The sequence below is a fragment of the Sebastes fasciatus genome, chromosome 19, assembly GCF_043250625.1.
Source record: "Sebastes fasciatus isolate fSebFas1 chromosome 19, fSebFas1.pri, whole genome shotgun sequence".
NCBI classification, from domain to species: Eukaryota; Metazoa; Chordata; class Actinopteri; order Perciformes; family Sebastidae; genus Sebastes; species Sebastes fasciatus.
Genome location: NC_133813.1, coordinates 23,424,307 through 23,440,248, shown reverse-complemented (window position 1 = coordinate 23,440,248; position 15,942 = coordinate 23,424,307). Strand labels below are relative to the sequence as shown.

At 39.9% G+C, this 15,942-nt stretch overlaps 2 protein-coding genes across 10 annotated transcripts in view; one reads left to right on the top strand and one right to left on the bottom strand.

Moving 5' to 3' along the window:
* traf2b (Tnf receptor-associated factor 2b) overlaps nucleotides 1-15,942 on the bottom strand; it is a 171,352-nt gene that overhangs the window by 61,475 nt on the left and 93,935 nt on the right. The gene's annotated exons all lie outside the window — the stretch shown is intronic.
* The window catches only part of fubp3 (far upstream element (FUSE) binding protein 3), a 29,585-nt gene continuing 24,232 nt past the window's right edge, over nucleotides 10,590-15,942 (top strand). For 3 of the 9 annotated variants that reach the window (XM_074618554.1, XM_074618559.1, XM_074618553.1), the window contains exon 1: nucleotides 10,591-10,754. In XM_074618554.1, coding sequence (XP_074474655.1) covers nucleotides 10,656-10,754 — 99 coding nt within the window. In that variant the 5' untranslated portion in view covers nucleotides 10,591-10,655. Of the gene's footprint in view, nucleotides 10,755-15,942 lie in introns of all 9 variants that reach the window. The other 6 variants (XM_074618558.1, XM_074618560.1, XM_074618557.1 and 3 more) reach the window with 4 other exon arrangements.

Sequence of the window (15,942 nt, the reverse complement as noted above, 5' to 3'; positions counted from 1 at the left end):
CGCTTAGTTTTATTTAAGCACAGATAATCAACGATCCTGGCTGCGTGCATGTATGTGCGCGCCCGGACACACATACACTTTACGTCGTCTCATATTCCATCTACCTTCCCCTCCCTCCTACCTGTCTATCCAACCAGCCAGGTCTGAAAACTAGCTGACACCTGACCAAGGGAATTAATCATCCTTGACCCTGGACCAATTACCCCTCATTACCCACTCTGTGTCCACCTCTCAGGGGAGAGCCGTGTAACAATAGCGCGACATGAAAGTCGGCGGCGTCACAGGACCGAGCCCTAATGGACGCTCCTGTGCGACCGTGTCTCCTCAGGAGTCCAGGTCGACTAACCTTCAAGTCCTTGTCACTCTCCCAACAGCACACCTACAAAGGACGCTATTGTTCAGGATCAGGGTCCATGACCTCTTGAGATGAAGTGCAGAGGGCCGCTGGCAATGAAAGGGCACCCGTGCTGGAAATGGATGACTCAAGGTTTGAGAGAATAAGAAAGTGTTTAAACACTTGAATTTAAGATGTTTGGTGCCACTTTCTAATTTACCGTATATAGTGTTTGTAAGTTGATACTAATAGCTTTACTTGGTAATAATTCAGTTAAAAAGGTTGGTAATCCATTAATAAATGCACCTGGGTTTCTCACTTTCTCATAAATCACAGTTATACGCGTTAATAAGTTATTAATAAAGTGTTTACACACTAATTCATCCAGACAGCAGCTGATGTGGTTTGGATTCTTCACAACCAGTGTTGGAAATTAACTTTTTGGTCCCCCTGCTACCGTGGCTGGTGGATTCCAAAATCTACCAGCCACTCAATAGATTACCATTGTTTTTTTGGCTGGTGATTGAAGCAAATCTAGCAGCCACTTGCATATTTTACCAGCATTTGACTGGTTGCTGGTGCTAATTTCACTGCTGCCAACCCCAAATGTGTTATTATTAATGCTAATAATTGACTTATAACTACTGGAAATTGAATCTTACTGTTGCTGGGTGAATACGTTTTATCTCTAATATTCCCTTCCTGGCTTGCCAGTTCACTATCTGCTTTTAAATCACATTTTAAACACACCTCTGTAGCAAGTATGGGTTTCATTTTTTTTCATAAGTTAGCTTCTTTGTCATTTAATTAATTTTTGATGTATCTTATGAATCCAAAACTTAAAGATGCTGTTCCAGTAAGACTTATTACAGTATTTGTCTCATATTTTCAGAAACAAAAACAAAACCAACTGCGATTTTAGCCTGACGACCTCCCATTCATAGCCGAGGGATAAAAGAGCTTTCTTAAGACAAACTAAAAAATCACTAACTAACCTGGAATTGCCAGATTTTCACTCAGCAACAGTGATATTCATTTGTGGGGACAAAGAGATCAAATTACCTGAACAAAGCACGTGAGAATGTCTTTTACTCATCAGAATATTTCTTGGTCATTCAATCTGTGCTCTTCAGCTACCTGTTTCCCATGTTCACTGACCTCTCCTCTTTAAACACAATGAGACAAGAACAATGACCATGGGGGGTTAATTACCATCAATTAGAGGCAGAAGTGGCTCTCCTTCACTATGGTGTGCGTAACCTGAGCCCAGTGAGACGCATCGGGGCTCCATTATAATGTCCGTCTCCAGATTTCCATATTTAATTTAACTAGTGTATAGATAATTAAAACATTTGCTACTTTAAACTTATTCTAAATTTCCCTTAAGTATCTCAGAACACGGTTTTATTTCAGTTCATGGCTTCTTTCTTTTATTTATTTATTACTTTTTTTTGCTTTTACCACTATCACATCATATTTTGTCCGTGCAGTGATATCGCAATAAACTGTCAATTGCTCCTTGTTTCTGAACATTTCACTTAATGCTACTTTACTTAGCAGGTAAGGGGTTAATGGACTGGTCCCCTGTGGTTTGTGCAGAAAGCTAATGGGCCTGGCAAAGATGATGAGGTCACTCTCTTACTGCTAAGAAACAATGAGCGATTTATAGGCCAGGATACCATGCCAATAGTGTTGGCTTACTAATAATAAATTATTTATAGTTATACTTTTTATATCCATGGGTGCCACTAGATGGACTTGGATAAATGGTAATGATGATCAGCTCATATTTTGTGAACTAAAATACAAGTGTGAAGGATGTGAGGCTGATTAAACACACTTTTTCTTTCAGCTAGGAGAGTAGACATTTCCAGCAGTTGTTAGTGGTATTAATAAGTTCATTAATACTATGGCTCAGATCATTTCTTGGGTATAAATGCCATCGATGTACTTGAACAGAGCTGATTTGTCCTAATAGCTGAAATGTCCACTTCATTCATACTCTTGAAACTTGATCTCCTGCTAGAGTATGAAGAGACCATCTGTGAGGAACCATCCAAATAAAGCAGGATCCACTTTGCCTTCCAGGCTATAGCTAACATCCATGGATCCTGTCCTGAGTGTTTTTCCTTGATGTCGAAGCCTATTTTCTGGTGTCAAAGGACACCCATACACTGATGTCCTAAAGATCTATAGACAGATGGGACCATTACGGTCAAAGCCCTTGGCTTTGTTTGGCCTGAGCCGGTGATGAAATATTGATGGAAAAATAGAAATATTTTGCCTGCTGCTCAATGTTGCCCAACTAAAAGGGTTAATGAGTGTGATGACTTCCCAGTCTCCTGTTACAACAAAATGTAGCTCAACCACCCACTAACATTGACTAGACCGGAGTCTGCAGGCTCTACGGGGCTAACAAGAATCGATAACCTTTTTCAATGCTGGATTAAATTACCCTGGTATAGTTACTAGAAGCTGAATTTGATGTTTATGTTGAGTTGTAGGTTGCTAATGTTTTGGCAATTTCCATCTTTAATGGGAAAACCCAGGCCAATGGAAGAATTTGACATTTTGGGATATACAGTATGCTCATTTACTTTCTTGCTGAGAGTTAAATGAGCATATTGAAACCACTCGAGTGTACAGTAAATATGAAGCTACTGTCCGTAGCAACCGCCTTTTTGAAGACACAAAAAGGCTTAAAAATTCACGAGTGGAGTATTTTGTTAACCGCAGACCTTATTTCAAGTATCTAACTAAAAACCCATTCAAAAAAACATTGACTTCCAAACGAGGGAACCGGAAGGGCTAAAATGCTAACTCATTTCTGGGTTTTAGGACTCATTCCTGCACCACACTATTTAGTCGGAAACCAAAGTATGGATATGATGGTGCTGGGTAAAAAGTCAAGGAATCACCAAAGTTATTACAACTCATCCTGAGGGGAACATGAACAACTGTGCCATATTTCATTGCAATTCATCCAATTGTTGTTGAGACATTTCACTAAAAACCACAAATGTTAACATCTTGGTGGCGATAGAGGAAAAGTTAGTGGATCACCAAGGTCTTTAAGATTCATCCTCTGGGAGGCCATGAATGTCTGTACAGAACTTCATGGCAATCCATCCATCTTGTTGCGATATTTCAGTCTGGACCAAAGTCGTTGACCAACAAACAGACCGAAATCGCCATTTCTAAAGCCATGCCACCATTACGCCCTCCTCCTCCACTTCCCAGATCCTCTGGGGGCAGCAGCAGTAATGCAGCACGCTGATCTCAAATCAATAGATTTATCTCCCTCATTTGAAAGGGACTTGGCTCCTGCTGCCTCTCCCCTTCCCCTCCTCTCCCGGGGGTCTACTGCTGGGGTTTATTTGCTGGCACACACTCTTTTATGTTCTTCGATCTGTTGGTCTGCGAGGTGGTGAATGAATGAGGGACCTATCAGATTCAAGGTGGCTGTCCTAGTAGCTCTGTCTTTCCCACTCTCGGTGAATCCCATGGAAGATCTAAATGTTTAATGGCGCTGGTTATTTGATTGTTATGGCGTGTGTTATGATGGATGATAATGCAGTGTGGGTTTTTTTTTCCAATGGTGCCTGAATTACACCACAGGGTATACTGTCTGTTTGGGTTGGGTGTTTAACTGGTCTTCATTAGTGAGCCTAGCAAATATACTTATATACTTGCTGTATAAGTATATTTATATACTTGCTATACTCTCCTTTTTCTGCTTTCCTTACAGTAATCAGAGATCAAGATAACAAGGTACAATAGATATAGTAAAACGTGGCTAGCTTACCTCCAATTCTCTACTGTCCACGTCTTCCTAGCCACCTGCGAGTATTTTTTGTAGACGTTTCAGCAGACAGGATGGCACAGATGATCAAGGCAGCGCCTTTCTGCCTTGTTAGCATTGTGACCCGTACAGACCTGTGCTAGCAAACAAACTTTACCTGACTCAGAGCTTGCAAACAAATCTTTATTTGACAACTGTCAACAGCCAGAACGGTCCGCAGGGGCCAACAGGCTGTGTTTGTTTTCTATTTTACACGTACAGTGTGATCGCTCAGGTCATGGCTGACGATTCGACCGTACAGTGTGAGCACATAAATCGTGAGCTTTGGCTTTACATCGCAAACCGATCTACTCGTACAGTAGGATTAGGAATTACACAACATTTCTTAAATCTTACAGTGTATGCCCAGCTATAGCAAAGAAAAAAGTAGTAATTTTAAGCCATTTTAATACAGTGCCTTTAATGCACCACCTTGACAGTAGTACCGATTTTAGTTTTTGTTTCCTCCAAGTCACAACATATAGCAACAAATAAAGCTGGCCAAGATGTCTGTTGCTTTGTTTGCATGAAATGAGGAAGACTTGTTTTGCTTCATGGGGCTTGTGGATGTATTGCCAACCTAAAGCTGTTCCGGCGGTACACTTTGGTTGAGCATTACTTGCCGCTTTGCACCTCAGTGAGTATGAGCGACACAGCAGTAGGTGAGGGTTTTATCCTGAAAGTAGATTCAACACCAACAGAGTACATCAAAGATAGATTCCACTTTTAAAATGCCTCAGACCCCCGTAAGCTGTGGGTTTAAAGTGCAGAAAAGAATCACAAACACTGCTTTGGATGAATAAAAAAAACACTCTGTCCATCTCTGCAGCTCTGCCTGTTGATGTGCTTTTATTTCTGTCATGCCTGGTGTTTGGATTTGAACAGCGCCTTGTGTCAACCTAAAAAAAAAGCGTCTTTCGTTGTGTTGGTCGCAGCAGAAGAATTACCTGCAAAACACTCTTTGTCAGCTCGCCGTGCCGAGAGCTCACAAACAAGACCATTTAGCTATTATTCCCTCTCAGTCGCAGATACACACAGCAAAGCAAACGTTTATCAAGAAAAATAGGCGACTGTGGGAGAGGAGGAAAATAGGACAGGTGGAGAGAGAGAGGCCGGGAGAGAGGGATGGAGGAAAGAGGAGGAGGAGGAGGGGGTTATTGGAGCCAGGGAGGGGTCATGGTGTCCCGGTGGAGAGAAATAGTGGAAAACATCCGTAATTTTCACCGCGGGATCCCATGTAATTGAGTCATTTAAAATACAGATACAGAGCTGAATCAAAGCAAAGTGGCTTGTGGGGGAGGAGGGGGACTGCAAAGTAAAATGGGAGAGAGGTAAAAAACAAGGAGGTAGAAGTGTATGTCTCCTATTGTTGGACAAAGCTGGTCTGTTTATCCTTTTCATCTGTCAATCTTCTCTCTCAAGACAGGATGTTACCTGTCAGAGGTTTTTGTTTGTTTGTTTGTTTGTCCTATATGTTACTCTTTCACTCCCTGTGAAACTCCTGCTTCCTGTTCTCTTCATCCGCTCGCTCAAAATGTTTTTTGATGTTGCGGTAAATGCACTTTTTTTATTTTTCTTCTCTTTCGTTTTGTTTTTCCAGTCTGTGGTTTTCTGATGCTGATAATAGATCTCATAATTTGCCTTTACACTTTGTTTTTGTTTTTTACATTTTTACAGTATATATTCTATTCCAGGGATTCAAGCTGAGCTAGCAAAGTTTCTACATTTAGCCTATATTCCTGAATTAGTGCAAAAGTTCCGACCACACATTAAACAGAACTTAACAAAAACATAATTTAGCTGCAGCTACAACAATACATTGGAAAATGAAAAGACAAAACATGCTGGTTACAAGCTCTTTTGGTGTATGTGTGTATGCAGTGTACTGACCATAAGTGTAATAACTAGTGGTATAGTTTAGTCAAGTTTAGACTTGTTATGAACTTAACTTAACTATATTTAGCACTTTTCTAAACAGCATTATAAAGTGCTTAAAGAGGACCTATTATGCTCATTTTCAGGTGCATACATATTTTGGTTTCTACTAGAACATGTGTACGGCTTTGTAAAGCTGCCTTCACATGATAAGACACCTTAGCTCACAATGAGTTAGGGCGCAGAGGCAAAGCACAGCGCAGGTATATGTCATCAAAAAGTGTGCAAGGAAAGCCATTCACTGATTCTAGGCAACAACAATAGTTGCAGCTGTTATCTCATTGGTTGTGCTTTGAAAGGTCCGCGGCAACCGAGGTCAGATTTGAAATAAATTGAACTTTGAGCACACCGTTTGGTGGCAATCATGTGTGGGCAGCTTAACTTTGCAGACCTTTTACATGCACAAAAAAACGATATAACACACTAAAGGAAAGAGGAAAAGCACAGAAGCATGATAGGTCTTCCTTAAAGGGGAAATTTTACATGTCAAAGTCTATTGTCTAAGTTTTTGGGGACTCCAGAGGGAGTTGAAATCTGATCTTTTGCCTTAAGTGATGTCACTTGAGTCAGTGTCAATTGGGGCTGAAGACTACAAGACTGAAAATGAAACAAATCTGGAGGTGCAGAGTTAGAAAGAAGTGAGCTGAGCAGACCTCGGTAGCCCGTTCCTCATCTCTGCTGGAGGCTGGCAGCTCGAGGCTAGCTGCTGCTAGCATAACACACCTGAATCTCCAATCAAACTGTCGGCACTTGAGTTGTATTGTGGGTAATGTAGGCACCAGTTTTTGACAAGGAAGAAGAATGTGTGGAATAAAAAAAGACAATATTTCTGGTTCTATTGCATCAATTTTGATCCTTTTATTACTGTCCATACTGAGTCCGACAATGCTATAATCAGAGTCAGAAATACTTTATTGATCCCCGAGGGGAAATTGGGATGTTACAGTTGCTCTTATGTAAAAGCATAAAGAAATGTAAGAAAAATAGAAACAAATAATACATAATAATGAGAAAAATAAGAATAATAAATGAGAAATATAAGAAATATGTACAAATATGTGCATCAGACACATACAATATATAACCACAATACAATATATAACCACAAATGGGCCTTAGAATTGGTGAAGTCCTTTTTTTAACAGACAACCAACAATGTACAATGTAAGGAATCACAGAATAAAAACAGTAAAACAATGAGGATCATACAAAAATTAAAACCAAAACAGGTTAAAAACATAGTTCAAATTGAAGAAAGGGCTTGAATGTGAGTCTTTAGAAATGATTTAAAAGATACTACAGATCTGGCTTGTATTGTATTCAATGTGTTTTTCAAATATGACAAGTATGAATATGTTAGAGGACTATGCACTACCATTTTATTCAGTGCTTCCCTCTGCATGAACAATGTGTTCATGAATGAAAGCTGTGCAGTGATACCTCAGAGAGGTCTCTGGATGAAACACTATCCGCTTCTTGTATCCTGCCTTTAGAAATTTACGCCCATAGCAGAACCGTGGCAATTATAAAGCAATTACAGTTTCATGTGGCCCGTTCTTTTGAGATTGAGGAGGAGAAAGGAGGAGGTAAAAGCTCAGTAGTTAAAAAGAGTAAGTGTGCCAATATTGATGTTCCTTTTTTCTAAATGCTCGGTTGTCCAGCTGGGTATTCCGCTTGCCTGACCACAAAAACATCACATTTTCTTATACACTTCAAATGAAAATGAAAAGAAAAGTGGGTCAATTACTCAGCACACGTTGATGATTTCTTGAACTTTTTTTATTCTTGAGAGAGGCTGAAGATGCACTCCATTGACGACAGTGAACCCTGGGAACAAGAGGCTATTCTCTGCAAGACAATGACAGGCAGGAAGCTGTGTTTGTGTGTGACACTTGATCAGCCGGCTACGGTAACCACATCTTGGTCAACTCAATTCCCACTGCTTGATTGGCAGGACGCCAGAGACCCACACCTGCTTTAACTGCCTTTAAATTTTCTAGGCTGTTTGACCAGATGGGGGCTGAATTCATAACTATCTATGTGTGTGTGTGTTCTTGCGTCCATGCATCGTGCGTGGCTGTATATGACGACCACCACCTGACTTACCCTTTGATACCAGAGCTCTAAAATCATTTCCCAGCCACCTTGAATACATTGGCCGGCACATGGTAGCAATATGTTAGCAGGCCCGGGATCATACTTCAGTCATGCTAAATTGGAGGTCTTCATTTAGAGGTGCTGGTCTGGGAACAGCCTTCAGCTCCCACTTAATTTCCATGCTTCTTTTTTGGAGGTGATAACATGCCCGGGGGCTGACAGGGAAGAGAAATTGATATCTTTACGGATGTCTGTAAGACGCAGCACGCCAATCTGCTTGTCTCAAGTTCGAGGTCAACCATCCCTGTTCAAGCAGCTGCATGTTGCATATATGTAACCATAGAGGGACACGGTTATTTAAGTGTTAAGAAACAGCACGTATGTTATCAAATTATTATAAGCTTCAGGCTAGTGCATTTAATATTATTGCTTAATGCTGTTTCATGTTTTGAAATGATATTTTTGGAGATCTGACATCAGTAGGTAGCAGGAATCACTGCACATCATGCTCAAAATGGATTCACCCTGAAAAAAGCTTTATCAGACACTCTGAAACAAACTCTGAACTGTTTCTAACTCTGCTGGACCACACAGTCACTTTATTCCTTACTGGTCGGACTTTGCTCATTGAGGTTTGGATACAATTTATGGAGCAGGAACTGTTTTGCATAAACAGTTTGGAAATTTGCAGCAATTTTACTTTCTTCTGTCTGGCTGCTGGCATTTTCCAGATGTGCAACAAGAGATGTTTCCATATGTGCAGCAAAGGGGGAAAAAAACAATATTCCTCAATGTTCATTTTGTTGTGCCAGATGGGATTTTTTTTATTCTGGCAAGACAGCCAGCAATGTTAGGACTATAAATAGCAAAAGTCAGTTTAAAACATGGTTTTGTAGAGTGAGCTGTAAGATGTATGTCAGGGATCTCTGTTGGGTTTTCACTTTTTTTAGCAAGCACTTATATGGACCGTCAGTAAATCCAGAAATAAAGTCTGAAGATGAACAGATTACAGAACAGAACACATTGGAGCACATGGGGGAGTAAGGTGGCCCAAGGGAGCTGAATAACAACTCAACATAGCACCGTCTCTGCCAGAGAGTCCTTGAGCAAGGCCTGCTGCTGTGCTATAGCGGATTAGTTTTTTTTTTTTCTTTTTATAGCCTACATCTTGGGTCAACAGTATTTCAGTGATTATATTTCAATGCATGGGAAAGCAAATTTAGTATAGAAGTAATCATATCAGAATCAACTTATTTGGCCGAGTATTTTTACACAAAGATACGTGACTCCAGTTGTCAGTAGGCTATATTTCAATATACCTACTTACAGTATACAGCTGATGTGTTATGTACATCTAACTAAAATGGCACTCAACAACCCTGCAATTAACTCTACCTTTTAGTAGTAGAACTCTACTCATTAGGATTAATAAGAATAAAATATAATTATTAAACAATTATAATTGTATAATATCTTTGGGTTTTTGACAAAACAAAACATTTTAAGATATCACCTTGGGCTATGGGAAACTGACAGCTAAAGAAATATATTACATAATCACATAAAATGTTATGTATGAATTGTATTGTATTATAGCTGCAGAGTTGTACATGTATGTATGAGTATAATATATATATATATATATATATAATAGTCTATGTTATATATTATTATATGTGTGTGTATATATATACGTGTGTGTGTGTGTGTGTATATATATTTGCCATGCCAATAAATGTATGAGTATAATGTATATAATAGTGTATGTTATATATTATTATGTGTGTGTGTGTGTGTGTGTGTGTGTATATATACATATATATTCACAGACATATATACATATACATATATATATACATATATACACACATAAAGTATATATGTATATACTGTATATATATATACACACATACAGAATCAGAATCAGAATTGTGTTTATTGCCAGGTGTAAGAGATTTACACTAGGAATTTGCGTTGGTTATGTTGGTGCAAGTCAAACAGTATAATAACAAAAGAATAGATAAAAACGTTAGAATAAAAAAGAATTAAAAAAATTGAAATTTTAAGAATACACAATATACAAAATAAGCTATAAACAAAAATAAACATGATATAAACAGATAGTGCAAATATTGCAAATATTGCCGGAGTGCAAACAATCATATATATTGTATGTATATATATATACATATATACAATTACATATATACAATTACATATATAAAATTTTGTATGTTATATGTTACACAAATAGATATGGTCTTTATAGTTATAGTACTATATATTCCATAGTTATAGTAACTTTGCCTCCATGCTATATGTGGTCTTCGATGATCTCGCGAGATCTCACGGCTCACGGAGCTTTGGCTCGGCACGTGTGCTGTGCTCTTTCTCTTTTTTGTGTGTTAAGAGCGTCTCTCAGCTCTCAGCTCTCAGCTGCCGAGGCGGATGATGATGATGATGGCGGAGCTGGTTCAGGGACAGGCCTCGGTGGCTCAGCCCGGAACGAAAGATGACTTCGCAGACACGATACGCCGGGTCCGACAGGTAAAACACCAGTATAGTGCTCCTATAAACCAGCAACAAGCAGCGTGTTATCATAGCATGATGATGAGCAGCACTTCACCTCGGACCCTCCACTACTACTACCACCACACTCCTCATGTACTAGCTAGCAGGCTAACGATAAGTAGCCGAGGACAGCACAGCTAAGAGGACAGATTAGAGTTAACCCGAGACACAAGACGCGTCCAGTAACCGTGTCAAAGCTGTCTTAACCCATACACGAAACACGTCCGACCACAAACACGAAGGCCTCTCACCATGTCGTGAAGTTTGTGCAACTTTAGGAAGTTTAAGCCGACACACTGCAACCTGTTGTCAAAGCCGCAGAAGTTGCAGTTAGCTTAGCTTGCTAACTTACTATCCAGTAAGTTTGCCGCCCCGCAGCTTCAGCGACTAAAAGCTAAATCTATAGTTTAAAACACGAAGCCTGGACAGCACGAGCTGCCTGACACGCTGTCAAAAAGTTAGCTTGAAGTCCTGAATTAGCTTCAGTGTAACCGGCTGTTGCCCCAGTTAAAGAGACACACTGAGCTTAATCACTCCTCACATGCCACACGAACCTCTAAACTCCTCCATTCACCGTCTTTAACTCAACAACACGCTTCTATATTAAACTTGCAGCGTGTTTTCATCGTATGATCATGAATGTGAGTGAGCTAGCTAGTAGAGCTGCTAGTAGCTAGCTAGTGTGCGTGGTGTACTGTGTGTCCTAACAGGCAGCGTTTGGAGTAAGGCCATGTAATGTAACGTCATCTGTTCAAATAAGCCCCCCTTCACTCCTCCTGTTGCTGCACACTTGGCTTTTTCCATTGCTGCCTCTGGAAAAATATCATTTAAAATGCATTTCACTGCTCGCCCTGTTTACCTGCTTAGTTTCAGCAGGTACTGTAGCAAGAGAGGGTCACTGTAGTTGAGTTGATGGAAAGTAGAGCTGTAATAGAAGATTAGTACACCACTGATGTTTGTTAATAGTGTGTAAATTGGACTTTAGTCTCACAAGCTACCAGTTGAACTTCCCCCCTGTGTAGATTACAACCTAGATATGAACAAATACTGTGTCCCTGTTTTAATCCCTTATTTCTAGAGATGTTCCCATACCATTTTTTCCCTTCCCGATTAGGGATGTCACGGTATCAGAAATCTAGTAGTCGATACCAATGCCAGTGAATTCTCGATACCACGGTAAAAAACAACAACAACAATAAATCCCCTGTAATTCAACACGCACTCCTTTTATTAAAACATTTGAACATTACAAAAAACAGAGGCATGTAGCCTTTAAGTAGTAAATAAAAAGAAATGTCTATTAACATTGCAAAACAGAACAAGTATTTAAAACAAACAATATTGTCTGGATGTCTGTCTTTGAGGTGCTTTGCTAAATTGGAAGTATTTCCTTCTTCGGTAAGAAAAGTACGACGGCACTCCGATACCATTTTATTCCTTCCCGATACTGATTCCAATACCTGAATTTACGGTATCGGCCAACACCGATTACCGATCCAATGGCAACTTAGCTTGGCAACACCAGTGCCGTCCCTCTAGGGATATGACAGTGAGGACATTTCCCCACCGGTTAATACAATTGTGACAACACCGATGTCACCAATTACACCGGACATTTTACAAGAAAAGATGACGGTCAATATGTGTAGCGCACTTACTTTGATCTTTAGGTTTCCACCCGGCGCTGCTCCGCCGTGCACACCGTTTGTGACCGCTCCGTTCTCCTCGCAGCAATTGCCTCATTAACATTAAGGTTCCCTTATGACATTGGGTTGAAATCTGAAATATTGTCAAATAGGCACTTTTGCTTTTTGCTTCGACTCCAAATCCTCCGCCATCGTCTTGTCTTACAACTCTCTCGTCCCTTTGCGTTTGAAATCTGACTCCTGCTACTTTGAGCTGAGACTCTGTATGGAGCAGACGCTATCACTTTCAGTTTGTAGTGTCCGTGTTCCAACTATGAATTGATAACACGGCATTGATAAGCAAAAATGAATTAAATAGGTTTTATTTCTGTAAAAAAAAAGCTAATGTAATCGGTGTGGGCGCGACCACCGTGTAACACCGGTAGCACAGACTACCGCGGCAAGCCTACCCCCCTCCAAGCGGAAGCCTTACATAATAAATTATGGTATTGGATAGGTGCATAGACTGGCGTACTCGCCAGATCCCGATTTTTGGGCAGTATTGGACATATTTCCGATACTGGTATCGGAACAACTCTACTTATTTCATACGATATTAAAAAGATGTGCACAAATATCTTGAAGAACAGATACAGTTTAATGCTCATTATCAGTAAATTTTGAAATGTAGATAAATGTGTTTTGACTACACCCAGATACAAACAACATGTCAAGTACATGTTACTGTCCATCAGTGCCTGTCAGGATGCTTTTAAAGCCCTCCATTAACCCTCCACTCTGACATGTATGCTCACACCGTGTTTACAAGATCTCAGATCAAAACAAAAAAGCTTCCACCGGAGGAGAAATATTTCACGTCAGCCTCTTATCAGTAACAAGTAGGCTAAAGGATTCATTGTGGGCATCTACTTCACTCTTACATCATTAATTGCAGAAGGCCATAGTTAATAATCCAAGATAAACTTTGGAATGAATCACATATTAACCCTTATAAAAAGCTATTTATGTCTGACACATTGTGTTTGTGGCTGATGTTACGTTGTGGATTTGAACATGCAAGTGCCTCTGTGCTTTATGGAAAAGGGAAGTCATCTTTTTGTTTTGAGTGTTATCATATGACATCGATGTGGCATAAGTCTGAGATAGGAAGTGTTCTAATGCTTGTTTACACTGAAGTGTGTGTGTGGTATGTGGTTAGGGTACCCACAGATGCAGTTATAGCCGTCACCTGATTCTCAGGGAGCAGCCAGTGAGAGCGACTGACATTTCAATCTTTAAGCTGCACAAGCTAAAATTGCATTGCATTTCATGTTAATGGCTCTGTTTTTGTTTTTTATTAAACAATTATCAGAGCAAGCAAAAGCAAAGCACATTATTGTCTGAAGGTCTTAACTCATTAGCCTAAATCACCAGATGTTGACCTCAGCAGTAGGCCTCCCATTTTGTAATTATTACATTCTCCTCCTTCTGCTTTCAAATTGCCAGTGTCTCAGTGTCAGTAAATGTACCCATCTTGATCCTAAACATAACCATTAACATTAACCCTCTTCTTGTAAAATATAAAGACCACATTGAGTAGAAGAGTGTCATAAATAGTGTAGATCACTGACGAAACAGTTGGGCCAAAGCGCCCAATGGACAAGGTGTTCTTGGTCCCTAAATATAAACTATACATAGTTACGTTCCCATGTGACCACATGTCATTCGTCTTATTTTTAGACAAATCCAACATTTCAGTACATATTTTGAGGCTTAAAGTATGACATTTGACTGTAGTTGGTGTTACAGGTCCTTTTTTATTTATATATATTTTTTAATACACATATTCACTCAGCAACAATTGCATTCAAGAAGTGAGTCAGAGGCCAGTCCAGTCCACAGTGGTGTTTACCCAGAGGCCTCAGTGGACATCGAGGGGTTTCTACTGTAAGATAAGAAGTTTGTAACGGACAGTTTGCCACAAAATCTACCAGACTGCATGACTGTACTTTAGGGGCTGCTTGATTATGGCAAATATTGTTCTCGTAAGGGCTGGCTGCGACCGACTGCGGTTTGTTTTGGTTGACGGATACAGAATCGATATGACGTCACGTTACTCAGACTAGAACATTAAAAGCGGTAACTTCCTTCTACTGCCGCATAGATTCAAATATATAGATTCTGGCATTTAAAAATCTACTTCAAAATAAAAAATCATGATGCAATCGTTTTTTTTTTTCCCCTCCTCTAATGTCCATACAAATACTGTCAAAACCACAACAACATACTATTATGGACACTGCTTATAAAACAGGCAGGCATTCGGGGAGATACTTCTCAGGTATCTGGCCAGCTGTAGTGAAACAAAACTCGGAGTAACACTAATTTCACTCAAAGTTTAAGCATTGTCTTGAGTATTGACTTCATCTAAAATGCTTTTCAGGCTGCTTGACATACATAAATGTCATGGCAAACAGCAACCCCACACCTGCTTCCTTTTCTGCCTCCTTATTTCCATCGCGCCCCTCTCACTTCCACTGGTGGGCTCTGAAGTAGATAATCATCCCTGAAGGTGATGGAAGACTCTAATTGCCGTCACTATATTTTCATATTGTGAAAGAAATTCCAGTCAGGCACAGATGTCAATTTAGTGTAATTTTCTGAAATGCTATACTTTTGTATGGATGGAGAGGTGGCAGATTAACGGGTAGTGGAAAATGCTGTTGGCGCTCTCGAGCAGCGTAACTGAAGATTTACATGTCCCTCACTGTAGAACACGAGCGTCTACTTTAGGTTGGCATGTGGGGGATTTTGAAAGTAGACATAGATTGGATTTTAGCTAAGCTGTAATGCAAATAAGTGCACTCTTCTTGAAGTTATATGCGGGGGTTGGACACTTTCCATCACTAAAAGAGAAACATGTAGAGAAATTTATGTCTGAGGTGGCCAGAAATGCAGGCCAGTATATCATTCCATGGCTTTATCGCATATTGATTTGATCTGTAAAAGTAAACACTGACTAAATGTTTAATAATACTGAGTGTATTCTTGTATGATATGACTAGGGCTGGGTGTGTTGAGCAGTAGTTTCAGTACTGAAAGCTGGCATTCAGTGTTATCACATTTGTTTTGCCTAGTTTAGACTATTTATATTTACTTTAGGCAAAGTTATTGTACAGCTGCGGGTTTGTTTAGTATATCTGTTAAAGTAAAGTATCAAATATGTAATTCACGATAGTACTGAAACTAGGGATGTCACGGTGAGGAAGTTTTCCCACCGGTTAATTGTGATAATATCAGTGTTACCGATTACACCACACATTTTACAAGAAAAGATGATACTCGATATATGAAGAGCACTTACATCGACCTTTAAGGTCGGGTGGCTGTGTGTCTGGCCTCGCCGGTAGAGCTTTCGCTGTGGGGCCGGAGTTTTCCAACGTTGTGGTTCCCTTATAGCATTGGATTTAAATCAGAAATATTACCAAATAGGTGCTTTTCCTTTTCGCTTCGACACCAAATCCTCCGCCATCACCTTG